At 40.2% G+C, this 26883-nt stretch overlaps 4 protein-coding genes across 10 annotated transcripts in view; 3 read left to right on the top strand and 1 right to left on the bottom strand.

Moving 5' to 3' along the window:
• Positions 1-846: 846 nt before the first annotated feature.
• On the top strand, positions 847-5362 carry m6pr (mannose-6-phosphate receptor (cation dependent)). The gene is made up of 8 exons (XM_077526348.1): positions 847-931; positions 1001-1135; positions 2296-2462; positions 2531-2688; positions 3067-3176; positions 3432-3562; positions 4027-4153; positions 4239-5362. Exons 2-8 carry the CDS (start codon positions 1130-1132, stop codon positions 4359-4361), a joined length of 822 nt encoding a protein of 273 aa, XP_077382474.1. The 5' UTR covers positions 847-931; positions 1001-1129; the 3' UTR covers positions 4362-5362.
• Positions 5363-5863: 501 nt separating this feature from the next.
• On the top strand, positions 5864-17850 carry phc1 (polyhomeotic homolog 1). 4 transcript variants are annotated; one of them, XM_077526828.1, is made up of 15 exons: positions 5864-6023; positions 6350-6467; positions 7603-7775; positions 7844-7954; positions 9038-9103; positions 9189-9332; positions 9484-9645; positions 10827-11501; positions 11571-11706; positions 11966-12147; positions 12869-12932; positions 13021-13108; positions 14325-14472; positions 15406-15667; positions 16877-17850. In XM_077526828.1, exons 3-15 carry the CDS (start codon positions 7608-7610, stop codon positions 17026-17028), a joined length of 2358 nt encoding a protein of 785 aa, XP_077382954.1. In that variant the 5' UTR covers positions 5864-6023; positions 6350-6467; positions 7603-7607; the 3' UTR covers positions 17029-17850. The 4 variants fall into 4 exon arrangements, with proteins under 4 accessions (XP_077382954.1, XP_077382956.1, XP_077382953.1 ...); XM_077526830.1 differs by having other exon boundaries at positions 7600-7775; positions 11969-12147; XM_077526827.1 differs by having other exon boundaries at positions 7600-7775.
• On the bottom strand, positions 17418-26846 carry styk1b (serine/threonine/tyrosine kinase 1b). Its single transcript, XM_077526850.1, has 10 exons — positions 26641-26846; positions 24753-24808; positions 23220-23390; positions 22813-23139; positions 21308-21489; positions 21129-21203; positions 19964-20172; positions 19731-19771; positions 18485-18581; positions 17418-18418 (listed from the first exon to the last, which is right to left on the bottom strand). Exons 2-10 carry the CDS (start codon positions 24805-24807, stop codon positions 18226-18228), a joined length of 1350 nt encoding a protein of 449 aa, XP_077382976.1. The 5' UTR covers position 24808; positions 26641-26846; the 3' UTR covers positions 17418-18225.
• casp2 (caspase 2, apoptosis-related cysteine peptidase) overlaps positions 18919-26883 on the top strand; it is a 28265-nt gene continuing 20300 nt past the window's right edge. For all 4 annotated transcript variants that reach the window (XM_077526837.1, XM_077526836.1, XM_077526833.1 and 1 more), the window contains exons 1-2: positions 18919-19070; positions 19955-20166. The gene's annotated coding sequence lies outside the window, so the exon portion shown is untranslated. The remainder of the gene's footprint in view (positions 19071-19954; positions 20167-26883) is intronic.

Here is a 26883-nt window from a genome sequence, read left to right as displayed (position 1 = left end):
TATTTTAGTGGCTTGGTGATGGTTAAAATAGCCATTTTCTGGAGTTCACAGATTAGTGTTAATTACAACGTAAACTTGTGAAATGCGGCACTTGATTGCTCAGGGAAGCTAATGGTGCAACGGGGGTCAGGGCCCAGCATTATTTAGGGAGTTAAGGGCAGGAACACTGCATGAGACAGCTCTGCCCCTAAAATAAGTCAATGGCTGGAAAAAAAATCGTAAATCATGACCCTTGGGGTATTTTGACAAGAGCATACCACAGATGCCTGGGAACTGTTTGTGTGTGGGGAAATGCACAAAATCTCTTCCTTAAGTTCAGTTGTACTAAAATTAGTCGTGCAAGATTTTTGTTTAGGTAACTGTGCTTGAGTTTTTATTTTTATGACAACTTTTTACCTTTAAGTACTTCCTACATTTTTAAACAGATTATGTACGTTGTACTCTTACTTGGTTAAAAATAAGGCTTATTGTGTTTGTCAACCTCCGCAGAACACAAGTCAACCCAATTGATTTTTTTTTTCTGAGTATGGGCACGATATTTATGTTCATAAAATACTAAAACTATTTGGTGTGTAGAGGTTTTTCCATTCTTGCCAAGTTACTTGGCCCAAGTTATCAACAATAACAAAACTGTATTTCTACTAAGGTAGAGACTGTAATGTAAGTATTTTTTTTTCTTCATCTCTGGTCAGTGCCATGATAAAAATAAATAATTTGTATGATTCAAACCTTTCCTTCCCCACAGTAAAGTTTCCCAGCATTGGCCGTTTCTGCCGTTTCAGCGACACTTCCGGTCAGATGACTTGACGTACAAGAATCTGACGCCTAATCACGTGATCGCATGTTTAGTTTCACTTCCGCACTCTGTTGACTGCTCTGCTTGCATCACTTTAGCCGGTCGGATGACGTTTGAAACATTTCCCGTAAAGAGGTAATCGGCCTATTAAAGCAGCCAGGACGTTTTGAAGCCTCGTGTGATTATGTCATTATTTGACTTAAGGACAAATGTGAAGCAACGTGTCCGTTAAAGCCAAACAGGAAGTGAGTGAGTGGCGTTAGCGCTGCATCGCTCGTACGCTTCAGTTAACTGTCTGCTTGGACGCGAAACTGCAGCGAAAACGCTGAAATAATGCAGGTAAGTTAAAAACATGACCCGAATAATGCTCACTTTACCCCTTGAGCCTCATTTACGCTGAACGTACAGCACGCGGGTTTTCCAATACGTTTGAAAGGCGATACTACTTTTACGATTGCAGCTAAAGTGTTTACCGATTAAAAATAATTCATATGCACAAGTACTGGGTTTGCTTGGGTCCTTTAAATTGGATTTTGCTCATTAACGTTATCAAAGCAGCTGGTAAAAGCTCATATGCCACATAGTTTTGTTAAGTATTTCAAATTAGTACTGTATTTTGTTGAATATAGATAATGTAGATTAAACTTTCAATTTAATAGATACCACGCTACTGCAACCACTGTAAAATGATTCATTCTTATTAAAAAAAAATGTTAGAGCAACATTTGCTAAGATATTAAGTTGTAGTGCTAACCCCATATCAGCCACTGTTCATTTATAAATGAGAGAGCTCCTAAATCTGACTGAATTGGAAGGGGACTGTAAGGCATTTAATGTAAGGGTTAAATAAAAGTAGTACCTGAATATAAATACATATGCACTTAGGCAGTGCTTCATTCATATACCATAAGAGGGAACCACAGTGGTACTCATACCATACTTTGAGAATCACTTTTTTTGATATGTTGTGCAGCCCTAAATCATTGGCTTTGTAGATAATGTATATATTTATATATTGCACTTGCACTAAAACCTTTGCATACTAAAGGAAAATTCACAGGGTTCAAAATGTTATTGACTAATTGACTGCATGGTAATCTGCTCACTAGTTTCTAAGTTGATCACTCATTGAATAAAATTAGGTGAAAGTACAACCATCCATTGATTTAATGCTTGTCATTTTGTACTTTAGACACCCTGGACTGGTCAGCAGCCAATCACAGGGCACATTTGGACAAACAACAATTCACACATCTTGAACGATTAAGAGTCTTCAGTTAAATACACATACAATCTACAGAAAAGGCCAGAGTCCAGATTCGAACACCAAACCTCAAAACTGTGACGTGCTAACTTGTCCGCTGTGTTGTCTGTAAATATCCAGCAGTCTTATTTTAAAATGCGTGGCACTGTAACTTCAAAGGAAACGAATATGCGTCACATCAGTGCATTACATGGGAGCCATCTTGCATATTTTTTTTAATATTGTCATTTTACAGGTGTTGACGCATCCCATCGGAAGGTGTCTCCCGGTGTGGACGCTGGTGGTTCAGCTGGTCCTGCGAGGGAGCGGCGCGTACGCTGACGAGGCCACCAGCAACTGTAAACTCACATTTGAGTCCGAACGGAAAGTCCTCAAGCGAATAGAGCCGCTCGGTCACAGGAAGTAAGTCGCGGCTCGGACGTCCAGCAAGCAAAGTAAATGCTCGTGAACTAAAATCTCCCGAACGACAGCTTTACAGCGGAGGCCAAGATTGGGGAGGACAAGTACTCGTACGTTTTCCAGTTGTGCGGCGACGCAGGCGGCGTTCTCGGCGCCGGCGTGATTCAGGTGAAAGGTCAGGAAACAACGGTGATCGGCAGGTACAACACAACAGAGGTCATCGGAGCAAGTAAGTTGCGATCTTCTGGACCACTTGTCCGTTCATTTCTTTCTGCTTGGACATTTGTCAGTTGTCTTCTCTCGCGTTAGTTCCTATATTTCCAAGTTTCAACTTCCCGGTTGCTGTAAGAGTGAGCATAAAACAAAAGAGTGACACATTGTGTATTTAATCAAATCACATTAACCGTCTTATCTTAATGCAAACACATTGCAAAATGCCATAGATTGGAAGCGAAAGTAGCATAACCGTTGGGGTAGTTATAAACTTGAAGCAACTTCTGTTTGAACACAAGCATCGATTCAATGACTATTCTGGCGCAATGGCTAAATTAAGCATGCAAATCCCATGACTTTCTGTCCTGATACTTCTCCATCCCCTTCCTCGCAGGTGACTTTGTGTGGCTGCAGTACGGCCACGGAGAAAAATACGACACCCACTGTTCCCAGGAACAGAGGAGAGCCATGCTGATGATTTTTTGCAACCGGAATCTGGACTTGGTCAGTGGGTGGATTCAGAACACGGACACGAAACAAAACAAAAGGCCATGCCTTCGCTTCGAGAGAATCTGCTGTATATGCATTTCAAACCGCGTTACTTTTCCTAAGGAATGTCTGCTAACTTAAAATGCTAACACACAACACAAAAAGCCATAAATAGTCTCTGTGTGCCGATGTGATAAATCTTGAAGCAATGAATATTTGAATATAAAAGGTGCAATAACGCATGCATCTTCTTTTGTTTGTTTTTCCCAGGGCCAGCTGGAGGTGGTGCAAGAGAACAGAATACGGGAGCAGAACTGCTTCTACCTGTTCAAGCTGGAGACCAGCGCCGTGTGTCCGCCTCTTGAACACAAGCTCAGCACGGGCTCCATTCTACTCATTGTGTGAGTACATTGCAGGATGTGATGTAGTACACTCAACACCAAGAGATGGCAACAGTATACTTGAACTCTGTACTCAAGTGGAAGTGAAAATACAGGACTGTCTCAGAAAATTAGAATACTGTGATCCATCCATTCATCCATTTTCTTGACCGCTCATTCCTCACAAGGGTCGCCGGGGGTGCTGGAGCCTATCCCAGCCAGCTTTGGGCAGTAGGCGGGGTACACCCTGGACTAGTTGCCAGCCAATCGCAGGGCACACAGAGACGAACAACCATCCAAATGTATAGGCTAAAATGTTTTCAAAAGACTGAAATCAAAGTCCTGTTTTTTTTTTATTTATATATTTTTTTTAATTATTATTATTTATAAAAAAAAAATGTTTCACAAAATTGTGGCATTTCAACATGGGTGTGCATATTTTACTTCTCCGCCACTACTCGACTCACTCTCATTTCATCTCCCAGCGCGATCTGCCTTCTGGCCGTTTACCTCGTCGTCGGTTTCCTCTACCAGCGGCTCGTCGTGGGGGCCAAAGGCATGGAGCAGTTCCCCAATTATGCTTTCTGGGCGGAGGTCGGCAATCTCTCTGCCGTAAGTCCAAGTAGATGTTATTATATAGTTATATTTCAGCATTCGCATGTGATAGTTGACTAAATGACACAATCCACTCAAACAGGACGGTTGCGACTTTGTGTGCCGCTCACGGGATCGAGCGGAGCCGCCGAATTACACGGCCGTGTCCACGGAACCTTCGGACGAGGTGCCGGAAGAGAGAGACGACGACTTGTTACCGATGTGACCTCGCGTCGATCGGCTTTTTTTTTCACCGTGTGACTTTGATGAAACTGCTTTGTTAGGCAAACTGCGTTCCCGTGCCCCGTTCAAGGCGGCGCACGGGCTCCCCCGCCCGCGCACATCATTCAGTTGTTTGATGGTAAACAAAATACAGTCAAGGTTTCTTCTCGAGAAACTTTCGTTTCTACCTGTTCAACCTGGTACAATACATTTTGCTATTTTTTTTCCCTGCTAATGTTGGAGAATGCTGTATAGAGGTTATAATAAAAAACTGCTGCTCCTTTAATAACTTTAGGGCCTGTTACATAATGTGAATGTTAATTTTAGCTATGACTTGGACTTTCACACCTACCACTTAAACGCTTCACTTCTGTTTGTCGCAAGCTGTTACGGTTAGCATACGACCCACAAATGTATTTTATGAATAAAACAACCGCTAATGAATCCAAACCATTTCCCCTAACGTCTCCCGGAAAGCAAATGTTTGCAGATGTAAGAAAATACATGTGTGAATATATTTTGATAAAGTAAAATGCACTTTTACTGCAGATGACCAAAGTTGATAGAAAAAGCTATTTAATTCCGATCCATATTACTGTAGGTAAAGAAAACAAGAATGACTTATCTTTTCTTTCTGTTTGTGTCTACGTTCATGTAATTGATCTAAAAACCGTAATAACGTTTTGCATTTGCCCTGTATTGTACACACTGTACATCTCATATTCATGCTATTCACTAGGCTTGAAGAGCTTGTTGGGAAATATTCAGAATTTTCTATAGAATCACTTTAATTATTTTGTTTACATCAATTCTATATTTTATTTCATTTCCTTTATTATTACGAACTAATCATAGAATTCCTGGATCACAATATGAATTTTGTCAACAACCCTAAATTGGGGAAATGGGTTGTTTAAGTCACAGCAGTTTGTACATTTTGTGATTCAAATCTATATGGACATTTTCTGTATGCTATTATGTTTGAATAAAAACATGTCATGCTCATTCTTTTTAAAGCAACACCTTTGTCGGGGGAATTTTTACTCTGGTATTAAATATTAGTGGCTACGTTACCTGAATTTGTACGTTGGTCCTTATATTTCTGAAATATTTACAGTCATAGCCAGCTCAGCCACTATAATCTAATGAGAATTAAATAAATATTACATTGATAATAATATATTGATCGTATACATTGATTATTCATACGTGCATAGAACTAGGCAACATTCATCAATTAGTGTTTTCAATATATTGTTATATTTCAAATGACATGATGACGTCACCTCATAAAAAGCTTGTCGTACCAAAAAATAAACGGCTAAAAGAAAAAAATAAACAATGTACACTATACGATGTAGGTTACTTACTACTTACTCAGAAAAACGTAAGTTTTTTTTTTTTTTTTTTTTTTTTGACGGTCGGAACGTCGCATGTCAGTGCCTTCCAACAGATGGCGGCATTGTTCACATATCTCATTCGACAACTCCAAAATTCCAGCGAGGTAGAAGAATATAAAAAATCGACCTGTTGGGGGCGGATTTTCTTTTTAGAGCCAAAAAGCCAATAAAAGGCTTTCGGCGTCTGAGCTTGAAACCTCAACCGGGGGTTTACAATTTCCTGCAAATAGGCGTGAACGTAACAAACACATTAACCAAGAAACAAGGTAACGACACAAGCATCAGCAGCCTTTTGGAGGCAGCACACGATCATGATGACGTCTCGCATGATTGCTCGCCGTGTAGCTTCAAATGCTAGCTGGCTACTACGCCAAGGGAGATAATTATCTTCAGTTAAACTTTCGCTACGACTGTCGCTTTAGCCCGTAAACTATCGTGTTCGTGTTAAAACGCTATGCTGGATGTACTCACTATATTTGTAGTCATACCTAGTCCAATCTATTGTTTAGCCCTAGCTTTGTCTCCTTTATCTGGACGAACTAATTGATGTTTTTTTTCTTCTTTTTTTTCTTTTCTTGCTTTACGTTCACAGGTTGGCTTGGTTGGGAAATCGAACGAATCGTCCTGGCTTCAATGTGGTTGATTCGGCTCGGCTCATCTTGTTGCTTTTTTACAAGCACTCTGTAGTGAGAAGCATCTGCTAGGAAAAAGTAAGTTGCTGCCATTTGTGTGGGCGCAGTGCCGCATCAGCACCCGAAACAATGTTATTTCAAAATAGTCAATATTCTGTGCATGATTACATTTTTTTTTTTTTATAAAATAAATGACATTAACCGATATGCTACATTTTGTACTGAACCGTGATACACTCATCACAACATGTTTGGAGTATTCAACTTCTGGTTGACATTTCTGAATTGGACCAAAACTTCTCAGAGGCCCAACTGGTCAGTGTTTTGCACTTGTTGTTCAACAAGGAGCTGGACAGCAGAACACTTCTTAACACTTTTTCTGTTTACATTTCAAGGATGTCTACTTCTTTGCCTTTCTGTGACTCTTCCAGTCCCTCTCTGTCACTTTTGAAATCTGCTGAAGACAACTCCAAGAAGCCCATTGGCCACTACCCTCCGTAATAGGGCTGCACAATTAATAGAAGTTTCATCGTGATCATGATTTTGGCTCTCACTCGGCAATATTTACATTTTAAATTAATACCAATTCAAATTCAACCAGAAAATTAGTTGTGTTGAACTGAGACCAGTAAGAGAAGCCCCCCTTTGATGTCTTTCAGCTAAAAGTTGATGAATTTCTTCATACCAGTTGCTCCTCCTCTGACATGTAGCACTTTGCATGTTGTTGACTGGTGAAGAACAGAAATACTAAACAGTTGGACATGTGCATTAAAAACATACAGATGTTCAAATTAAATTAATCTCTGAAGCAGGGGTGGCGAGATCCGGTCCTCGAGGGCTGCATTCCTGCTGGTTTTGGATATTTCCCTTCAACACAGCTGATTCATGATCAGCTCATCAGCAAGCTCTGCAGAATCCTGATAACGAGCCTGTTAATTGGAATCAGCTGCACTTCGAGTGGGGAAATCTATAAAACCTGCAGGACTCCGGCCCTCGAGGACCGCAGTTTGCCACCCCTGCTCTAAAGGTTGTAATGCATTTTAAGTTCATTGTGAAATTTATCACGAAAGCCTTTCCGATCTTGCCAGTAAACAGCCAATTGGTTATCTTGTAAACCTGTTGGGACTAAATGGGTGGACAACAAAAAATATGAGCGTTTTAATGAGAAAAATTAATATGCAACTTAATTGACACTGCTCCCTGTTCCTAGCAGATAAAATGGATGTAAGTGAGGATCCAAACACCAGCACAAACAACAACAACAACACCACCACCGCCACCACCACTACTACCACCACCACCACCAATGGAAACACTCAAACCAGCAGAGCGTCCCGCCCGCCGCAGATAGCCCACATGTCTCTATACGAGCGCCAGGCTGTGCAGGTGAGTGCCTGAGCTTATTCAAGTAAAATGTGCGTTTGCAGTCTATCTGACCGTGTGCTTGTTTGTAGGCTCTCCAAGCCTTGCAGAGACAGCCCAACGCAGCACAGTACTTCCAGCAACTCATGCTGCAGCAGCAGATCAACAACGCGCAGCTGCAAAATCTGGCGGCTGTGCAGCAGGTAGGCAGGAATCAAAAGGACAGGGTTTTTAGGAAGGAGCCCTGTTACCATGGAAGCAATGTAATCTGAATTTTTTATTTATTTTTTTAAACACAAGTGGAAGCATGCTGTAGTCTTATCACTGATATGCTCTGTAGTACATCATTCTCCCTGTATTGCAGTTGATTGTTGTACAATAATACTCATCAGTATTTATAATTTACTTGCTTAGAAAGCAATGCGCAGAGAGTCTCGTCACTGAAAACATGTGGGGAAAATCTATTATTGGCAACAGACGCTCAAAATATCCTCTCCAGGCTTATTTTTTGGGTTCGGAATTTTTGTAATAGTTTTTATGTTGTTTTGAGTTTTGCTTTTTAAATTTAGCGAGTGTTAATTAGTATTCAGAGCAGGTTAATTAGTTTTTATGATTTTATATTTTTTTTAAGTGCTTTGTTTAGTGTTTAGTTTTAATATTTTTTTGTGTGTTTTTTGTGTGCAAGACTAAAACATGGCTGTAACTATTGTGTAGTTAAAAAAAATAAATAAATAAAAATTACTAAATTATTTTAAAATCGGCCATCCACAGAAAAAAAATATTGGTACTGTGTAACAGTCCGTAAACTTCTTAAATATATATAAACTAAAATAAAATAAATAAAATTAATTAATAGTCTTCCTGCTAATGACCCAGTTGTAATACTAAAACAAATGCATTTTAAAATTATCAATCCCTAAAGGCTCATGTATTATTTTAAGTAGTTTTTTTTTTTAATGTAATATGTAATTTAAGTTAGTATTTTTTTAATATATATAAGCATCGTAGTTTTTTTATTTATTTATTTATTTATTTATTTATTTTTTCCGGCCCTCAGTCGCCCCCGTCAGTTTTACTGATTTCCATAGTTTTCGTTAACTAAAAGAACTTTGGCTTGCTCCTTTATGATTTATTCCTTCCTTTGTGACAAGCTGCTTCTTCATTGACAATCATGCTAGGTTTTTGTGGTTCAATTAAAAAAAAAAAAAAAAAAGTACTTGGAGGAAAAAATAATAATGCAAGCCCCCCCCAACAACCCCATTCATGCCTCTCTCTTTTTCAACCAGGCCACACTTGCCGCTAGCCGCCAGTCCAACACCCCGAGCAGCAGCATCTCACAGGCGACCACCACTGTACGGTTTCATCGTCACCGATCGTTGGCATTGTTTTCCCAACTTGTGATCTGGATCAGAATTGTGTGATTTGAATTTCTCCCAGGTGAATCTCAGCACCACGTCGGCGGGGGGAACCGCCGTCACCCCTCGTCCGCACGGGCCAGCCACCTCCGCGACAACTACCGCCCTCAACCAGTCAGTGTTGTTGGCGGGGAACTCGCCAGCACAGGGGCAGATGTATCTAAGGGTGAGTTGGATGAGGACGCTCTGTGGGGTCCAGTAAAAAGAAAATATTTTGATGTAGTTGCTCCCTTGCCCCAATTAATCGACACAACAGATTAGTAGTGCTTGGTGCTTTGTGGGTATTGTAGTCTTAACAAGTAGCATTTGTCCTCCAGGTGAATCGTTCTCTCCGGGCTCCTCTGGCCTCTCAGCTCATCTTCATGCCAGGGGGCACAGCAACAGCTACAGTCACTACAGTGGCCCAGACGCAGCAGCAACAGCAACAGCAGCAGACCGAAACGCCTACCTCAGCCAGCACTCAGTCCGACAGTGATCAGGTGGAGGCAACATCACACTTTAGCCACACAATATCAACCACACATTCCATTATTATTTTTAGTACATTTACAAGTTGTTACACAAATGATAATTTTTGCTTTTGTCTGAGTGTAACTAAAAGATATTGACACTACAAAGCAACGTATTGTGAGTTTTGAAATATAGTTTTAAAAGATCACAATTTAAACTTGAATTGTGTGGAAGCAGCAGTCCAGACTGAAGAAAAAAAGCTTTCAAATTGGTTATTTTGAGCTTTACTGTCTTGGTTAATGATTGAAAATCAGTGTTTAGGCCTTTTCACACTGCACTTAGGTCACAATTTAAAATTTAGTTGTGTAGAAGTGGCTGCCAGATTGATGTTGATGTCATCAGTTATTTCTGTTTAAATTGGTTATATTATCATTGCTTTCTTGGTTTATAATTCAACATCAGTGTTCAGGTCTTTTCGCACTGCACTTAGGTAATATTTCAAACTTTAGTTATAGGCAAACGGCAGCCCTCTCCCTGAAAATGAAAAAAATGAAAACGTTTTTAGTGGCAATTGATGTTCATCAATTGATATTATCCTTACTGCCTTGGTTTTATAATTCGAAATGAGTGCTCAGGCCTTTTTCACACTGCACTTAGCACAGTGCAGTGTGCTGTCGATCAACCCATATGTCGCTGGTAGTGCACAAGGTGGATGTTGGACGGTGCCCAGAATGAAAATTGTTCAATTTGTGGGTACAGTGCCAACAGTGATTTTGGCTTTTACTACATTGCAACAAATGATGAATGACAATAATAACTTTACCCTGTAGTTTGCAAGATTTAATTTTTATTTATTTAGTTTTTTAAATTATATTGTTACATTATATATTTTTTATTATTATTATTATTATTATTATTATTATTGTTATTATTATTATTATTATTATTATTATGTAATTAGATTGCTTAGTTTTTTAGTTTTTTTTTTAATGTGCAAAAAATTAATGAAAACTGCTTCTTTTATGTTGTCAAGAGGTGTGGTGTGTAGAAATTAAGAGAAAATGAACAAAATATTTTTTTTGTTTAAGGCTGGAGCATGAAAAAAAGTGAAGAGTGAAAACTTGGTAGCAGGGAAGTTTTTAAGTTTAAAAACAAACTAACGATAAAGTAAACTGCATGTAATGAAAACAAAACTCTTGAAACCTCCCAGGTGCAGAATCTGGCCTTACACTGCGTGTCCACTCCCCGAGCGGTCGCCGTCAAGTCGGAGCTCCCCGAAAGAAAAGAGCCGGGCGCCTTTCCTCTCGCTCAGCAGCAGCAAGCTCAACCCCAGCAGCAAGCGGCCAAAATGTCCGGCAACGTCAAAGGTTCCAACCAGCCGGCCATGACCATCCCTCCTCCCGCGGCCTCGGTGGCCCCCTCCGCCGCCTCCTCCCCGGCGCTCCCCCTTTCCCAGATCCTCCTGTCGCCCTCGGCCGCCCCCGTCATCCTGGTGCCCACCTCCAACGTGCCTACCTCCACCCAGGGCTACTCCATCGGCTCGGTCGCCCCCAAAGCCAACGTGAACACGCAGACGCTGGTGGTGCAGCCCCTCCAGCAGGCCAACGCCGCCGACAAAGGGCCCGTGCCCATCCAGCCCAAGATGGCGCACGGACACCGTTTGCCCATGCAGGTGACCCCCCGTCAGCCGCTCCCCATTCTCCCGGCACCGCCCAGCAACAGCCAGGCGGCCCACAACCCGCCGCATATCCCCGTGCAGCTGGTGGGGGCCAGGCAGTGCGTGGCGGGCAGCGTGCAGGCCGTGGCCCTGGCGCAGGTGCGAAACGTGGCGGCCCAGGAGAGCGCCGGCGCCGGCGTCGCCTCGCACAACACTTCCACGACGGTGGTGAGCTCGGTCGCGATCCTTTCCGTCAGCTAGGTTGCGCATCAGCGTTAAATAAACGTGTTCCGATAGAACAAGCCTGCCAACGGCTCGCTGAAGAGGAAGTCGGACTGCGACGCACCCAACGAGGCGACTGCGGGATCTTCGGAATCTGCGCCGATGAAAGACGCCGCTGCTGCTTTAACTCCGGCACCGACAAAGGAGTCAGGTACATGCACTGGCCCATTGGATTTTTTTTTTTGATTTTTTTTAGGCAGAGTCCGGCTGATATTCGGCAGAAAAAATAGAAAGCAAATTAACGTGGCCAATTATTTAAAAAAAATAAAATAAAAAATTCTACAACCTCTTAGATGTGAACTTTACTTGACCTTTTGAATGCCTGATTTCAGCGACTCAATGTTTGTATTTGGAAGTCGGATTGTGGTGAAAACAAATAGAAATCCATAATCCTGTCTCTCCGTCTTCAGCAGGTGCTCTCCCCGCAGCCTCCTTCTCGTTGCCACCCGCCCTGTCCCTGCCTCTGCCGCTGTCGAGGGCGGGCCACGGCGACAAAGAGCGCGCGCCGCTCCCCCAGGCGGTGGTCAAACCCCAAGTCCTCACGCACCTCATCGAGGGCTTCGTCATCCAAGAGGGAGCCGAGCCGTTCCCTGTAAGATTTCATCGTCGGCGTTTTTATTTACTCATTTGCTCCCAAAGACGTATTTTTACGCTTTTTATTTTTTTTTAATTTTTATGCTAGAGCAGAAGGCTTTGATGCAGCCTCTAAACTGACTAGAATACTTGAAGCAATGGTAGTGATTACAAAAACAGCCAGAAGGTGGCAGCAGAGTATAAGAGATCAACCAGGGCCATGTTGCAAAAAGCTCTTTTTTTTTTCCCCCCACTGTTTGAAACAGATTTGTGCAAAATGATGAAACTTATTTACAATGTAATGCTAATTGCTGCAAAACGGAAACAGATATTTTTTTTCTTTCTTTTGGTAGGTTCCATGTTTTTATAGCAATAGAACACAATATTCTGTGGGCCTTGCAAAATCAGTCAAAATCCAGTCAAACGGGGGGTAGCGAAAGGGGGGGGTTGCTTGAGTGAAAATGGCTGCGAGTGAATGAGTTAATTCCTCCCAAATTGTATTTCAGTTGATGAAGACTGTAAATGTATTTAATGAAGTGCCAAACAACTTCAACTCCACTACATAAACTTCCTTTGTCATTCGAAAAGGCCACTCGGGTCTAAAATGACTCCGCCCACCCTCTCCACTCATCATTAGCCAGGTTACAAAATAATCACTTGTGCTGCATAAAGCGACAACACTCAATGATGATGACGCAGGTGTCTACACATCTTGAACATTTTCCTCCTTTGATTTGAAGGTCACCGGGCTCCTCAAAGATCGCGACTTTGCACTGGGCGCCCGCGCAGAGAACGGCCCACCTCGTAAGTGTCTCCACGCTAAACACACGCTTAAAACATGAAGACCGTGCGAGCGAAGGAGTGACGTTACCTCCATGTCCCCTTTTTCCAGTGTTGAAGTGCGAGTACTGCTTGAGCCTGGCGCCGGCCAACCAAGTCAGAGGAAGCAAGAGATTCTGTTCCAACACCTGTGCAAAGAGGTACGCCTCCATTTTCATGCACATTTACTTTTTACACTAGTTGCTGTCATTTCCTGTGAGTAGTACGCAATTTTTTTTTGCCAATTGTCACCCCATATTTAACAAGTATCGACGAAAAATATTTTTTTTTTCCTCATTGAGGTTGATTGTGCATCAGTTAGCTACATTAGCCTGCTAGCGTTGGTTTCAGCCATTTGCCGTCCTTTAAAAAAAAAAGTACACACAAGGTTGTCCTCAAATAGGAGGTTCGGTGCGGCGCACAAGTGTAATTGCACACCCATTACAGTAGGTGGCAGTGGCGTTCTCATTGTCAGCGTGCACAAGGAGCATTAGCGCTTCTGCAGAGGTGTGCTTAGAATAATTTTATAGACAAATGATTCTATTTATAGTCAGAGCGGAGGGTTTGGGGGGCACAAAATATTTTTGATCTTCCTCAGGGATGTCACAAAAAAATATTGACATGAGGGCATGTTGGGCTCTTTGGTAGTTAATTCATTTGTGGTTGGAATTGATGTCTTTCCACTAAAGCGCTGAATGTCAATTATTTTAACAGCCACTAGATGTGCCATTACACTCTTTTCTTTGGATTTTTCCTAGTGAAGGCAACTTTAGTTGTAAAGTGCATATTTATGTATGAAGTTATGTTTTTTTTTTCACTGGATTTAAAATATGTATACATTATTGTTTTGATTTGAATCTTTATTCATTCATTTCGTTTACTCTGATAATAAAGCATACCAACAAACCTTATACATAAATACAGAGAAAAAAAATGATTTTCAGGGTGATTTTTGCGGGGGCGTGTTATTCTCAGAAAATTGTTATTTTTGGTTTGGTTTCTTTTCACCGGGTAAAATGCGGCCATTCACAACAAACACAAATGCAACCGCTCCTCCCTTGTTGATCATGTTGTTACATGGATAATCTAAATAAATAAATAGCGCGCTGGTGTACATGAGTAAACGATCCTCATTCATACGCTGAAAAGATCCGGTGACGGGCTCACCGCAGACGTGTCGAACGTGTTTGGCGAGTCAACAGTCGTCTGTTTACACGCCGCCAGTTATGTCACAAGCATGATTTTGATTGCTATGTGAAGGCGCCGCCATTTTGAATCGTGGCCAAGTCTGTGTGGTTCCCGCCAGAGAATTTTGACGAAAATGTGTCACGGATGAATGAGGTCATCTGACGACGGTTTCCCCTCTGTGTGAAACAGGTACAGCGTAAGCTACAGAGGAAAAGGCAACAGCATGGCGTCGGCGCCGCTTCAACCCGCCGGCGAGAACGCGGCCAGGCGGCGCGGGCCCCCGCGCCGCAGCAGCGCCAACGGCAACATATTGGTTGGCCAGCATCTAAACGTCAAGGTAAGAAAGACTTCGTTTAGAGTTTTGTTTTTTAAATTGAGTTAGTTTTAATTAGTATTCAGTTTTTATTAGTTTTAGCTATTTAATAAATACTTAGTTTTAATTTAGTTTTAGTTTGGTTTCAGTATTAGTTTTAGTTTTTAAAAATGTGTATTACTTGTGCACAATACTGTATAAAAAAAAAAAAAGAACGGCATGGGGGCGACATCATCTGAAGGTGCTTTTCTATTGGCTGCTGTGTGATGACGTCACTTCTATGTGACACACTTTCAAATGTCCTTATTCCAGTTCATATCAAAATAAATGCATTAAATTAATTACCAAAGACTAAAACGAAGGACATTTTTGTAATAATTATAGTTGGTGTAACTCATTTACTCCCAAAAACGTATAAATGCGTTCTATTTTAAATGTATTAAGTGTCCCAAAGACATATTCATACGTTTTTTAATGGGTTTTTTTATGCTAGAGCATAAAGTAGGCTTTGATGCAGCCTCTCAATTGCAGAGAATGGGTGAAAAAAATGTAGTAATTACAAAAATAGCCAGCAGGTGGGAGCAGAGTATAATAGATGAACCAGGGCCATGATGAAAACAAACTGTTTCCCCACAATTCTAAGCAGATTTGTGTCTAATGATGAAATTTAGCTACATTCTAATCCTAATTGTTGCAAAACGGAAACAGATAGAAATACACTTTTTCTTCCTATTGAAAGAAGAGACTCTAATCTTTCTTTTGGTAGGTTCCATGTTTTTATAGCAATAGAACACAATATTATGTGGGACTTGCAAAAATCAGTCAAAATCCAGTAAAACGACCCGACCGGGGTTGCTTCAGTCAAAATGACCGGAGTTGAATGAGTTAAGTAAAAAAAAACTAACCGTGTGCAATTTTTGTCCTGATTCCCCTGACGCCTCATCCGGATGCTTCCAGTGCCGCTCGGACTCCAGCCGCTCGGAGGACGCGTCCAGCGACGGAGACGAGGAGGAGGAAGAGGAAGAGGAGGACACGCCTTCCCTCTCCCCCAGCTCCTCCCACTCGCGCTCGTGCTCCAGAGCCGAGCAGGACAACGCTCCCCAGTCGGACGCCGCCTCGGCCCCCGGGGGCCTCCCCATGGAGACGGCCGGCTTCCTGTCGGCCACTCCCGCCCAGTGGAGCGTGGAGGAAGTGTGCAGGTTCATCTCGTCGCTGCAAGGTGGGAACGCTGACATTTTGACATGACAAAAAAAAAAAAGACAATGAATGTCTTACTTTCATCCACTTTTATACGAGTGGTTCTCAGGCTTTTTATTCCAATTGTCAAAATGCCACTAAAACGAGCAACATTAAAATTAGGGGTGTCAGACAATATACATTTTTAATCTGAATTAATCTCATGACTTCAATAGTTAACGCACGATTAATCACAAATTTTGTGTTCTAAATATACATTAAGACGTACAATATATATTTTTTTCCTGCGTTTTCATATTCTTGTTGACACATAAAAGTGGAAAAAAAAAGTTAAACTAATAGAAATATGGCTGCATCTTTTTTTCATTGATACATAAATTTCATAATTCATAAAATATAGTTAAAATTAAAAGATGTACTGGACTATAGAAAATGAGTGTGATATTGATTTATGTTGAGGTCATTTTTCTGCCACTAGATGGTATAATTGCATTTGTAAGACGTTGGTGACAGCTCAGTGTAAATATATTGCAATATGTATAACTGTAGTATTTTATATATACTTTTTTTAATATTTGGGTAAATAATACAGCAATTTTTCCCTTTGAACACAATCTATTTTATTCATTCATTTTACAAACCATTTTTAAAAAATAAAAATATACATTTAGTACAGAAGAAATATGTACCATTTTAAATTTAAAAAATGAATAAGTAAATGTTCTCATTCTTTGTTTCAGTTCTTCTTAATAAGCCACATTATCCCATTAATGATGGGCTATTTTTAGAACATAGGATACTCATGTGGTTCCTGGGGATAACTAGTACAAATTGGCAATTTTTTATTTTATTTTTTTTTAAACTTAACCCCTCCTGAATGTACTCAAATTCTATCTGTCGGCTGGCTGATTTTAATTGGCTGAAATTAGCTCCTTTAAAATTGGCACACAAAAAAAAAAAAAACTCCCCCCCCCAACACACACAAACACTTTTTTAAATTTTTTTATTTTTTGTATTTATTTTATTTTATTTATTTATTTTCCACACAAGATGAAGATAATCACATTTGAAGATCCCCCATTTTAACTGGGCTGGAATAGATAAAAAAAAAAAAAAAAAAAAAAAAAAGAAAACTAAACAAAAGTTAAAGCTACCTTAACAAGATGCACCATTTCCTTTAACTGTTTAAAAAAACAAAAAACAAAAACAATCTTTGTTGGTGTTTGTCCAGGCTGCGAGGAGCTGGCCGCTCACTTCCTGTCGCAGGAAATCGACGGGCAGGCTCTGATGCTCCTCCGCGAGGACCACCTCATCTCCACCATGAACATCAAGTTGGGCCCCGCCCTCAAGATCTGCGCCTCCATCAACAGCCTGCGCGAGTAACCTTCTCCGCAGCCTTATTTTGGATTTTGACACGACACTATGATTGACCGTTTACATTCTGGACCTCCAATGCGCCAAAAAGGTTTTTTGGTTGTAGTATGTATGAGTGACCACGTGAATTAGCCGTGTACGCTAACCCGATAGGTTTTATAAACTCGTGTTCATTGGTAGCGAGGTTATCTACACAAACGACGAGTTGCCTTAAAATGGTGCTTCAATTTTTTTTTGTTACAAGTTCCCGTCCGACAAGGAGGGAGAGTTTAGTTTTGTATCTTTTACATTTTCTACTCTTAAAAATATTTTTCATGACAAGTTGTAGGAGCTGTAACCAACTTGAAAGGTCTGTCAGAGAAGTTCCAGGACTGGGGTCACAAAAGATATACAAGTAGTGCCTTTAGATATGTTTAATTTGTTCAGTGACCACGTTTGGAACTCAAAACACTCCAATCTCATTAAAATGAATGAAGCACATCTATTTTATTCTGCGCCGGGAGCTGTAGGATGCTCAGGTCATAGTGAGCATCCATGAATTTTCATGCTAAAACTCTTGCCTCTTGTCACGCACTGAAAAAAGCAGATGGTGAAAACGTATAATTTTAAATACAGTGGAACCTCCTGACTACCAGCAATTCAAATTTGTCCTCTGTAGTGGACCTTTTTAAACCTTAATACCTCTTCTGACACCTCGTTGCTATCAATCGGGGTCGATGTGAGGCAGCCTCTTCTCTTCCTCCACTTTGCAATGAGCAGACTGTGATGATTATTTATTCACATTTTATTAGTCGTTCAGTTCCAGAGGTGTCAAAGCCAGGGCCAGAATGTAACAATTTTTTTTTTTTTTTTTTTTTTTTTTAAACTTTGTGGACTTGGTTTTGACACCTCTGTTCAGTTCACGGTCCTTCAACGTGGAAGCATCTGCTACTTGAACATGGGCTGCAGGAAGTTAGTAAACAAAAGCAGGCAAACCGTCATTCCACAGCATCCACTCCAATTGGACGCCTTTCAAGTTTACATCTGCAACAAAGTCTGTATTTCCTTTTGCCTAAAATGTGTTTTTATAAAAACATTTTCATAGAGAAAAGCTTAATAAAAGTCTTGAGTACACACAAGGTTTGTTTCTCCGTGTGCAAAGTGGAATATGTAACAGTTGGAGTGGGAAAGTGCACCAGTACAAAAGTGGAACGGCATTTGTTCGAATCAGAAGACGGTGTAGCTGTTCGCCTCCCCGTATCCGGCCTCCTGCAGGTAGCGCTCCAGGTTGACCGCCTGCGCCCCTTTGAGGACTTTGTCCGAGGCGCTCTTCTCCCCGGACATGAGCTTGCGGGTCACGTCCGCCAGCGTGGGTCGATCCGCTTCTTTCCACTGGCAGCAACCTTTAATGACGGCGTAGCTGTGGAGAAAAAAAGGTGTCAAGTTGTGTTTGAGTGCCGTGAATTTTCAAGTGTTGGATCCTTACAGGGCGTTAGAGCAGTTGGGATGCTTCTTCAGACTTTTGCCTCGCTGGTGGAACTGGAGGAGCTCGTTGACGGGGATCTCTGCAAATGGAGCTTCTCCTGCAGATAAATGGTTTGATAAAGGTCCTGCTCGGTCAGCCCGCAAATAACAAAAATCTGAATATAATTGATGGCCATTGACACGCATTGGAAAAAATTCAAATTGAAAAAAACTCCTGATAAAGATCCTGTATGTTTTTTATTTTTTTTAAATATCTGAAATAAAAAAAATTGTACAAGAAAAATTACAATATTCCTCACATAAAAAAAACAGCATTTAAAAATATTTACAAATAAAACAATTTAAGAGATTTAAAAACAAACATCTATTCATCCGTTTTCTGAACCACTTATTCGTCACAAAAAGTCGACTTTAAAAATAGGTCAACTGAAAATGTCTGCCTCGAAGAATCCACCGGAAACACGTTTACTTCTTATTTATTATTTTTTGGCAACAGTGGACAGAAAGTTATTGCGGTCATTCTGGCTAAAAGGCACCAAAGCAGGTGCTCTACTTGTTTACTGACGACTATTGTGAAAGCATCGTATGTAAGTGACTTTTAAAATGCTATTACATGTGTAATGTAGATATGATTTATGTGTCACCTGTCATGCGCAATATATCATGATTGATTTATGTGTCGTGTTTATCTTATATATTAATGCTAGCGCTAATGCTAATCGCGAGTGCTAACAGTTTGGAATTGCCTCATTTTGTTGGTTTAATAATACATACCAACTAACTAACTAACATACCAAAAGATACTAAATAATGAGTAGTTATATCCAGTCAGTTCAACTCATGTAGATATGATGTATGTTTGATGTGAACTAAATGGTAATGTTTGTTTACCTTAAATGGTTGTCGCTAGCGTGCTAATGCTAATCGCGATTGCTAACTAACTATTTAGCATACTTAAAAAAACAACTATTTAGCATACTCAACGCAAGTTTATTTATATAGCGCTTTCAAATAGCCTGAACTGTCACAAAGCGCTTTACAGAAAAACAAAAACAAACATAACATAAAACATTAACACCAATACAATACAATCACAACAAATCAACATTCTTCCATCCCTATCCATTTTAAACACTTTCAAAAAGTCCTAATATATTACTTAAGACATTTATTGGTACATGGGGTGTAATTTGAAAAAAAAAAAAACATGGTAACCAGTGCCACTGTGTTTAGTCCTCACAACTTACCTAGTGTTGCCATTTCATACAGCAGGATGCCAAAAGACCAGCTAGAGAGAAATAAGAAAATAAATGTTAGATGGCAAAGCTATCTAAATGATGCCGTTTATGTTTGCTTCAGTGGGAAAATGTGATACGAGTGAACAAAACATGAAACTAATCCAATTTAAATCAATGTAATAATAAAAACTTGAAATGAAATCCTAGTGATAAGTTCTTCCCTTTTCTGCCAGCGTACTCACACGTCACTGCTGGGGCCGACGGTTCTCCTGGCTAAAATCTCGGGCGCCTGCCACTTCTTCATGCTGGGCTCGTCCTTCTGCGTGGCCGCCTGGTTCTTGCGCATGAAGACCCCGTGAAGCCCCCACAGCTTGGCCGTGTACGCCTTGCTGACCAGGACGCTCCGCGCGCGGATGTTCCCGTGCAGGAGGTCTTTGCTGTGGAGGTACGTCTGGAGAGGGTGGAAATAGTTTGGTATTTTCAGTAGTTTTGTTGTTGTTGTTTTTTGTTTTGTTTCGGTTAGTTTCCCTTTTGATATTATTTTGTTAACGCAAATGTTTTTTCAATTTTAAGTGTTTTTTTCTTTCTTAGATTTAGCTAGCTATAATAACCTTGGTTTGAAATTTATATTGAAAAGGTCAACATCAAGCAAAATAGATTTAAATTTACTTAAAAATAGTTTTCAGAGGGCCATTTTTCTTCATATAATTATGATGATAAATTTCTTGACATTGTAAATTTGCGTTTTTTTTTTTTAAAGCTGTAAACTATCATCTTCAAATTTATATAAAAAAAATAAATTTTAAAATAGTATATCTTCCATTGTAGAGTCAGTCAATATAACATGAATAATATAAAGTTTCAGTTTTTGAATTAAACTACTGAAAAGTAGAATGCTAGTTATCCATTTTAACTTAATTGGTCACTTTTTTTTTTTTTTTTTGCTTTTAATTTGCTATAATCAGGTACAACAATTTATCAGCAATATATAGTGAAGAAGTAAAAGATGTTTCATTAGATGGCAGAAGCTACCTAATTAAGCTGTTGAGGAACTTTTTGCTGACGTTCTTGTTTGATGTTGTGCATTGAGATTTTTTTCTTTTCTTTTGTACAACACAATATGTGCCTTGGCTCTTGTTGAAGTTGTAGGAGCGGCTTTACAATACCTTCTACTACTCAAACTGTCACTTGGCAACTCAAGACATTTTGCAGTGCATTCTCAGAAGTCAAGGTTACTCTAGGTCACCACATCATATGATGATATGCTAATGAAAACAATGTTGATTGTCGTTTCCACTTTCTACCAAACTATTTTGACTTTGCTGGAATTGTATACCGCGTCTCACCCCTTTGGAGTCCCGCGAAACTGATTTGACAGTCAAATGTCTTAAAAGAATGTACACAAACCAGCGCTGAGAGCACATGTTGGGCCATGGTGAATATTCGCCTCTCCGTCATCTCGCACGGAGGATTCACGTCTTCCTGCGCGAGGAAGCACAAATGTTTTGTTGACTCGGTTTGGGTTTCACAGTCGAACACGATCGCTTCCGAAGACACGGACGATCATTTTCAGCGTTCAAACCGACCTGTCTGCACCTCCAGAGGAAACTTAGCAGGTCCCTGTTCTCCAGCTCCTCCACCACCGTCACCAGGGGGGCACGCAGGGAGACCACGCCCAGCAGCTCAGGCAAGAACGGATGCGGTCCCAGCTGGGCCAGGAAGGACGCAAAGCCCAGGAAGTTGTGCCTCTCGGTGGCGTCGGCCGAGTCTGTGGACAGACGGAACGTTCGTTGACGCACCAGTAACCAGCATGAGATGGAGAGCAGAGTCAATATTAAAAGCCTTTTTACACCTTTTTTCAATATCCAGCTTACTAGTACACTCTTTGTCCTCACTAGTAAGACTGGTAACATTTTTCCAACTACTGCATGACATTTCTGATGATATGTAGGACAATTAGTTTCACTAGTAGACAAACACATGTTAACAGTGAGTCAAAACTGGGCATTACTTGATAAATGAGCACTACTAGTAGTAGTAGTGAAAGGCTAGACGTTAACTAATAGAATGTCACTAGTAGTACTAGTACCATCAGTTGTCAACCAATGAACATTTTTGCTTCACAAGACGTAGTTGTCATACTAGTAGAAGTGCAACGATTAATTGACAACTATTCAATTATCAAATTAAACAATTATATTTTGGATGATCAATTAATCCTTTAAATTATAAAACGGTCCAAATCTTCAGAATTTCAGCTTCCCGACAGTAAATATTCTCCAATTTCTGTAGTCCTCCATGAAAGCAGGCTAATTATCTTTGTTTTGAAACAAAATTACAACCAACACGCTGAGTGGCCCCTTGATTGAAAAAAAGGAATAATTTTCCTGACCAATACTATATTTTTAAATGAAAAATACATAAGTTTATTTTTTTATTTATTTTCTTGGTAGACTTTATTTGGGGATATTTATTTATTTATTTATTTATTTATTTAATTGGGGGGTGGGTTTCTGGAAAATTATTTTTAAAATTCTGAAAAAATACTTAAATGCATTTTTGAAAATACATTTTGGAAAAAAAACTTTTGTTTTGAAAAAAATTTAGGGGGTGGGTTTCTAAAAAGTTATTTTAAAAATCCTGAAAAATAATTAAATGCATTTTTGAAAATATGTTTTTTTTTAGGGGGGTGAATGGGGGATTTTTCCCCTTGAGAATTATTTTTTTTTTTAAATTGGGGGTGGGTTTCTGGAAAATTATTTTTAAAATTCTGAAAAATACTGAAATGCATTTTTGAAAATATGTTTTTGGGGGGAAAAATGGGGGATTTTCTTTTCCCCTTGGAAAAAAAAATTATCTCTGAAAAATACTATTACTCATAGATGTTTGTAGAATTTCATGTCACTGGTACTACTAGCGGCATAGAACTAGTGAATAGTTATTCCTCACTGTAGTACTACTTACTACCTTAGGCTGGATATCAAATTTATGGACTTTTCATAAAGCCGGACACTGTCTTACTAGTAAGGCCAAAGCATACTAGTCCACGGATACCAAGGTTGTGGAACAGATGTCAAAAGGGCTTCCCCACCATTAAGCACTCGCAGGATCACGTTCCTGTTCTCCATGCGGGCCCTGTAGAGCGACACGGGTGAATCGGACGGCAGCGGGAAGGAACCGGGCAGCGGGGTCACTCGATTGAAGGACTCCGGCAGCCTCTGGCGGGGCAGCTCCCTGGGCTGGACGACGGCGTCCATCGCCGGCTGGTACGCCAGCGCTTGGGCGCCCGACGACAGCGGCGGCATGTCCACGGACAAGGAGAGCTTTTTGGAGGCGCTGGGCGGGTGGAAGGTGGAGTACGAGTTGGGCATGTCCAGAGCGATGCTTTCGTGCTCCAGCACGTTGATACCCGGTGGAGCTGCACAAAGGACCCAAAGGAGGGGAAAGTTGGTTGGGTTGGCAGAAAGCTCGCCGCTGGAGGACTCGGGTCGACCTTACCGTCGATGCCATGCAGTTCCCTCCTGACGTTGGGCTTCATGGATCTGATACGGATGCGCTCCACCTTCTCGGGACAGAAGCGCAGCAGGAGAATGAAGACTAGCGTGACCACGAAGGTGGCCAGCAGAAGGAGGGGCACGATGATCACTTCCTTCTCATACTCGCGAATCTCTGTCCAAAAAAAAAATAGTTGGACATTTTCACAAAGTACTTTTAGTGGTTGTCTTATTGCAAATATAAGATTGAAGATTTTTGTCCAATTTGTAATTTCCAACCGCTTAATACAATGCATATGAAAAGTATATACACCCCTCTTCAAATGGCTACATTTCATTGACCTATGACCTCCACAAGGCCGTTGGGGAAAACGTGAAATATTTATGAACAGAGAAGTAAAAATAAACTGAGATAATGTGGTCGATGCTGACTGCGCAGCTTGTGCTCCAAGATGTGACAACAAAAATATTCAGAAAAAAAAAATAACTTTAAGAGGTTAAAATTCCTTATTTACTGGTTGAATCATGCTACAGTATTTGAGTCAAACTGTTGTCATTCTAGACCAGAGGTGTCCAAACTATGGCCTGGGTGGCCATTTGCGGCTCGCGGTCCACTTCTTGGCGGCCCGCGGCATATACCAAAAATAACTATTGACGATCATAATGCTATCAAAAGAAAAGTGGAAAAAGTTGAAAAATTAGTAGTTGGGTGTGAGTAACGGGAATACCACCAATACTACTAAACTTTTCTAGATACAGTCAAACCTCGGTTTTCGAACGCTTCTGTTCTCGACCAAATTGGTTTTCGACCAGAAAATTTGAGAATTTTATGTCTCAGAATTCATCCAAAAAATCGGCTCTCGACCAAACTTTTTTTTTTTTTTTTAAATAAAGTTTTGCATTGTGTATTAGCCCCTAATCATGGGTCCAAAGAAAGCAAGTGCAAGATGTGAAGCTGGTGAAGAAAAAAAGGAAAGTAGTGTGCAGAACTATCGAATTTAAAAAATAATTAATAGCAAAATATGAATCAGGCGTGCGTGTGTCTGTGTTAGCGAAGGAGTTCGGAATGGCGTAATCAATGATGAGCACCATCCTAAAAAAATAAAAATAGTGTAAAATTGTAAAAAAAAAAAAAAACCTTGGAAAAAGTTTTTTTTTTTTTTTTACACTTGGAACGGATTAAAATTATTTACATTAATTATAATGGGAAAAGTTGTTTCGGATTTCGAACAAATCACTTTTAGAACAGCCTTCTGGAACGGATTATGTTTGAAAACCGAGGTTTGACTGTATGCGGAAACACATAAATTTACAGCTACTGTGATTTTTCTTCATGACCGTGTGGAGAATCAATCAGATTTTAGACTAATGACAAGAACTGGAATTAGATAAAAACTTTATGTAGTGAAAAAAAAATTGAAAAGAAAAAAAAAATACAGACCAAAAGTGGTCAAACAAAGTAGTAGTACAGTAGACTCAAACAAGACCTGAGGGTTAATTAAAGCACGAGTATAATTCTGTAAACTATTTCGCTCACCACAGATTGTGTCTCCCTGTTGGCAGCGGAAGTCTGCGTCTGATATTGACGACATCCTGTCAAAGAGGAGAGCCTGTAAAAGCTGGCCACGTTCATTTGCCCCCCCAAGAATCATACAAAACATAAATATCACTTTATAGAGGCAATGAAATAATGATTAAAAATTAGCTTAAATAAAAGCGGTAAAAATCATAGCATAAAAGCAAGATAAATAAGATAAACCTATATGTGTTGCATTATGTGTGTATTATATATAAGTTCAGTTCAAATCTAAATGTTGGAGAAAAGTGAAGGTGTTCCAGAAGTTGTTTTACCTTATTTGGTTCCGGACACATTCAATAATTAGAAACCCGATGAACTGAGGGGTCCGGAAGTCTTACACAAAACTTAAAAAAAAAAAAAAAAGTCTTGAATACATTTAGGGCTCAGGCTATTCACAGCTTCGTACACCAACAGTAAGATTTAATAAATAAGAAAAGATCTAATCTTGGAGAGTTTTTAAGACCGGTGTGGTGGGTTCCCGTCAAAACTCGAGCAGCAGCATTCTGAAACCAGTTGCAGCTGTTTTTTTGTTTTGTTTTTTTCCCCGGACCTGTAAACCCCCCTTTACAATCTACAAAAAATGATCGTGTGAACAAGCTTGTCTGTCTTGTTTGTAAAAGGAACATGATTGTAGTCATACACATTAAACAAACACGGAAAACGTTAATCCTCATCCAAGGGAGGAGTTCTTCGCCGGGTTGACTTTAGAGAGAGTCACCGGTCACAATATTAGGCACACCTACAGCCGCTTTCAAATTCCAAGACATTTTGTTCAATAAAGATATTAGCGATCATCAGGTGTGGCGCAGGAAATGATCCAATTTCACTTAATTGGTCCAATAATTATTTATTTACTACTAATGCATCTTTTGCGCATGCCAGCAGTGTACAGTGAGAGGTCAAACTATCAACACTCTACTTGTTGACATTCATACAGCAGAATAGCAACTTTGCCGTCAATTAAAAATATGGATTTTTTTTTTTTAGGCTCATGCTAATTTTTGGCAGAAAAAAAAAGATGAACAAATATATTTTTTTTATAAGTGGCTTGGCTCAATAGAGGTTAAGAAACACTTTTAAGTATGTTGCAGTGTAGTTCTATAAAACAACAACACCAAAATAAACATATAAATGAACAATCACATTTATATTTACTGTCCTGAATAGCATTTAAAAACTTGAGCGTGTATATTGCAGTCAAATCATGACATCATCACCAATATTCCGATTATATAGCTCTGCCCTAGATCTTTATCACGGACAATAATCAGAGTACGTTGGTCTCTGCTGTGACTACATTATGCAAGTTGTTGGACAAACTGGACACTTCCAAATATTGACATGACCTAGTAAGAACTTTAATTGTATTTAACTTATATTATTGACAGGAAAATGGTAGTTCTTTATTTGTATTTTATTTTTTAACATATATATGCTACCAAACTTCTTTTGATTGTTCTGCATCTATGACGACTGCTTCTTTTCTTCTCCGACGGTGTCATAACAAACGGCGCCTATTGTTGATACGGCGGCTTGTTTTGACCCTCGTGAAGTTGTGTACCTAAGATGTAACATGACATAAAAGTGCTATTAATGGAGCAGATTTTGCCGGCTCGTCTTGGAATGGAAATTCCTACTGACGTGACCGTAACCGTTTGGACGTCAGCACGGGCAAACCTGTCTATCTGCATTTCTGACGCCTTACTTACTGCTGGCATTGCGCTACACGCCCATGAAGGGAAAAGCAAAAGCATCAACTTTCATCTCAAAAACACGACTAACGCATGTAACATTGTTGACCACCGACTATTTGGAATAGACATACAGTAAAATAACACTGTCTTACCTTTTGTTTTCAGCAGTGTCCTAAATCCTCCAGAATATTCTCGCTAGTTCAGTCTTCATGGAGTCAGTCCTCATACATCCACCCGGCAGCGTTGTTAAATCCTGACTCGGTTCTTCTACATGGTCTTGTTTTCTTCTGTGTGACTGTCAAGGGGATCCGTGTACACCTGTTTGTCTATGCGCTCGCGTCTAATGTTTTAACTCCGCCCCCTCCTCGATCGCACCTTCCTTCCCCCTCAGGGGG

Source organism: Festucalex cinctus, chromosome 7, assembly GCF_051991245.1.
Source record: "Festucalex cinctus isolate MCC-2025b chromosome 7, RoL_Fcin_1.0, whole genome shotgun sequence".
In the NCBI taxonomy this organism is placed as follows: Eukaryota; Metazoa; Chordata; class Actinopteri; order Syngnathiformes; family Syngnathidae; genus Festucalex; species Festucalex cinctus.
This window is presented reverse-complemented; position numbering and strand designations above follow the sequence as displayed.

Bases quoted from the DNA above. Each gene is read 5' to 3' on its own strand.
- phc1 (XM_077526828.1), top strand. From the start codon at position 7,608: ATGGATGTAAGTGAGGATCCAAACACCAGCACAAACAACAACAACAAC. The intron at 11,502-11,570 runs GTGAGCTCGGTC...GTGTTCCGATAG, and splicing joins ACAACACTTCCACGACGGTG to AACAAGCCTGCCAACGGCTC. The intron at 15,668-16,876 runs GTGGGAACGCTG...GTGTTTGTCCAG, and splicing joins GTTCATCTCGTCGCTGCAAG to GCTGCGAGGAGCTGGCCGCT.
- styk1b (XM_077526850.1), bottom strand. From the start codon at position 24,807: ATGTCGTCAATATCAGACGCAGACTTCCGCTGCCAACAGGGAGACACA. The intron at 20,173-21,128 runs GTTTGTGTACAT...CACCCTCTCCAG, and splicing joins AACATGTGCTCTCAGCGCTG to ACGTACCTCCACAGCAAAGA. The intron at 18,419-18,484 runs GTAAGGATCCAA...TTTTCTCCACAG, and splicing joins CCCAACTGCTCTAACGCCCT to CTACGCCGTCATTAAAGGTT.
- m6pr (XM_077526348.1), top strand. The intron at 2,689-3,066 runs GTAAGTTGCGAT...CCTTCCTCGCAG, and splicing joins AACAGAGGTCATCGGAGCAA to GTGACTTTGTGTGGCTGCAG. The intron at 3,177-3,431 runs GTCAGTGGGTGG...TGTTTTTCCCAG, and splicing joins GCAACCGGAATCTGGACTTG to GGCCAGCTGGAGGTGGTGCA.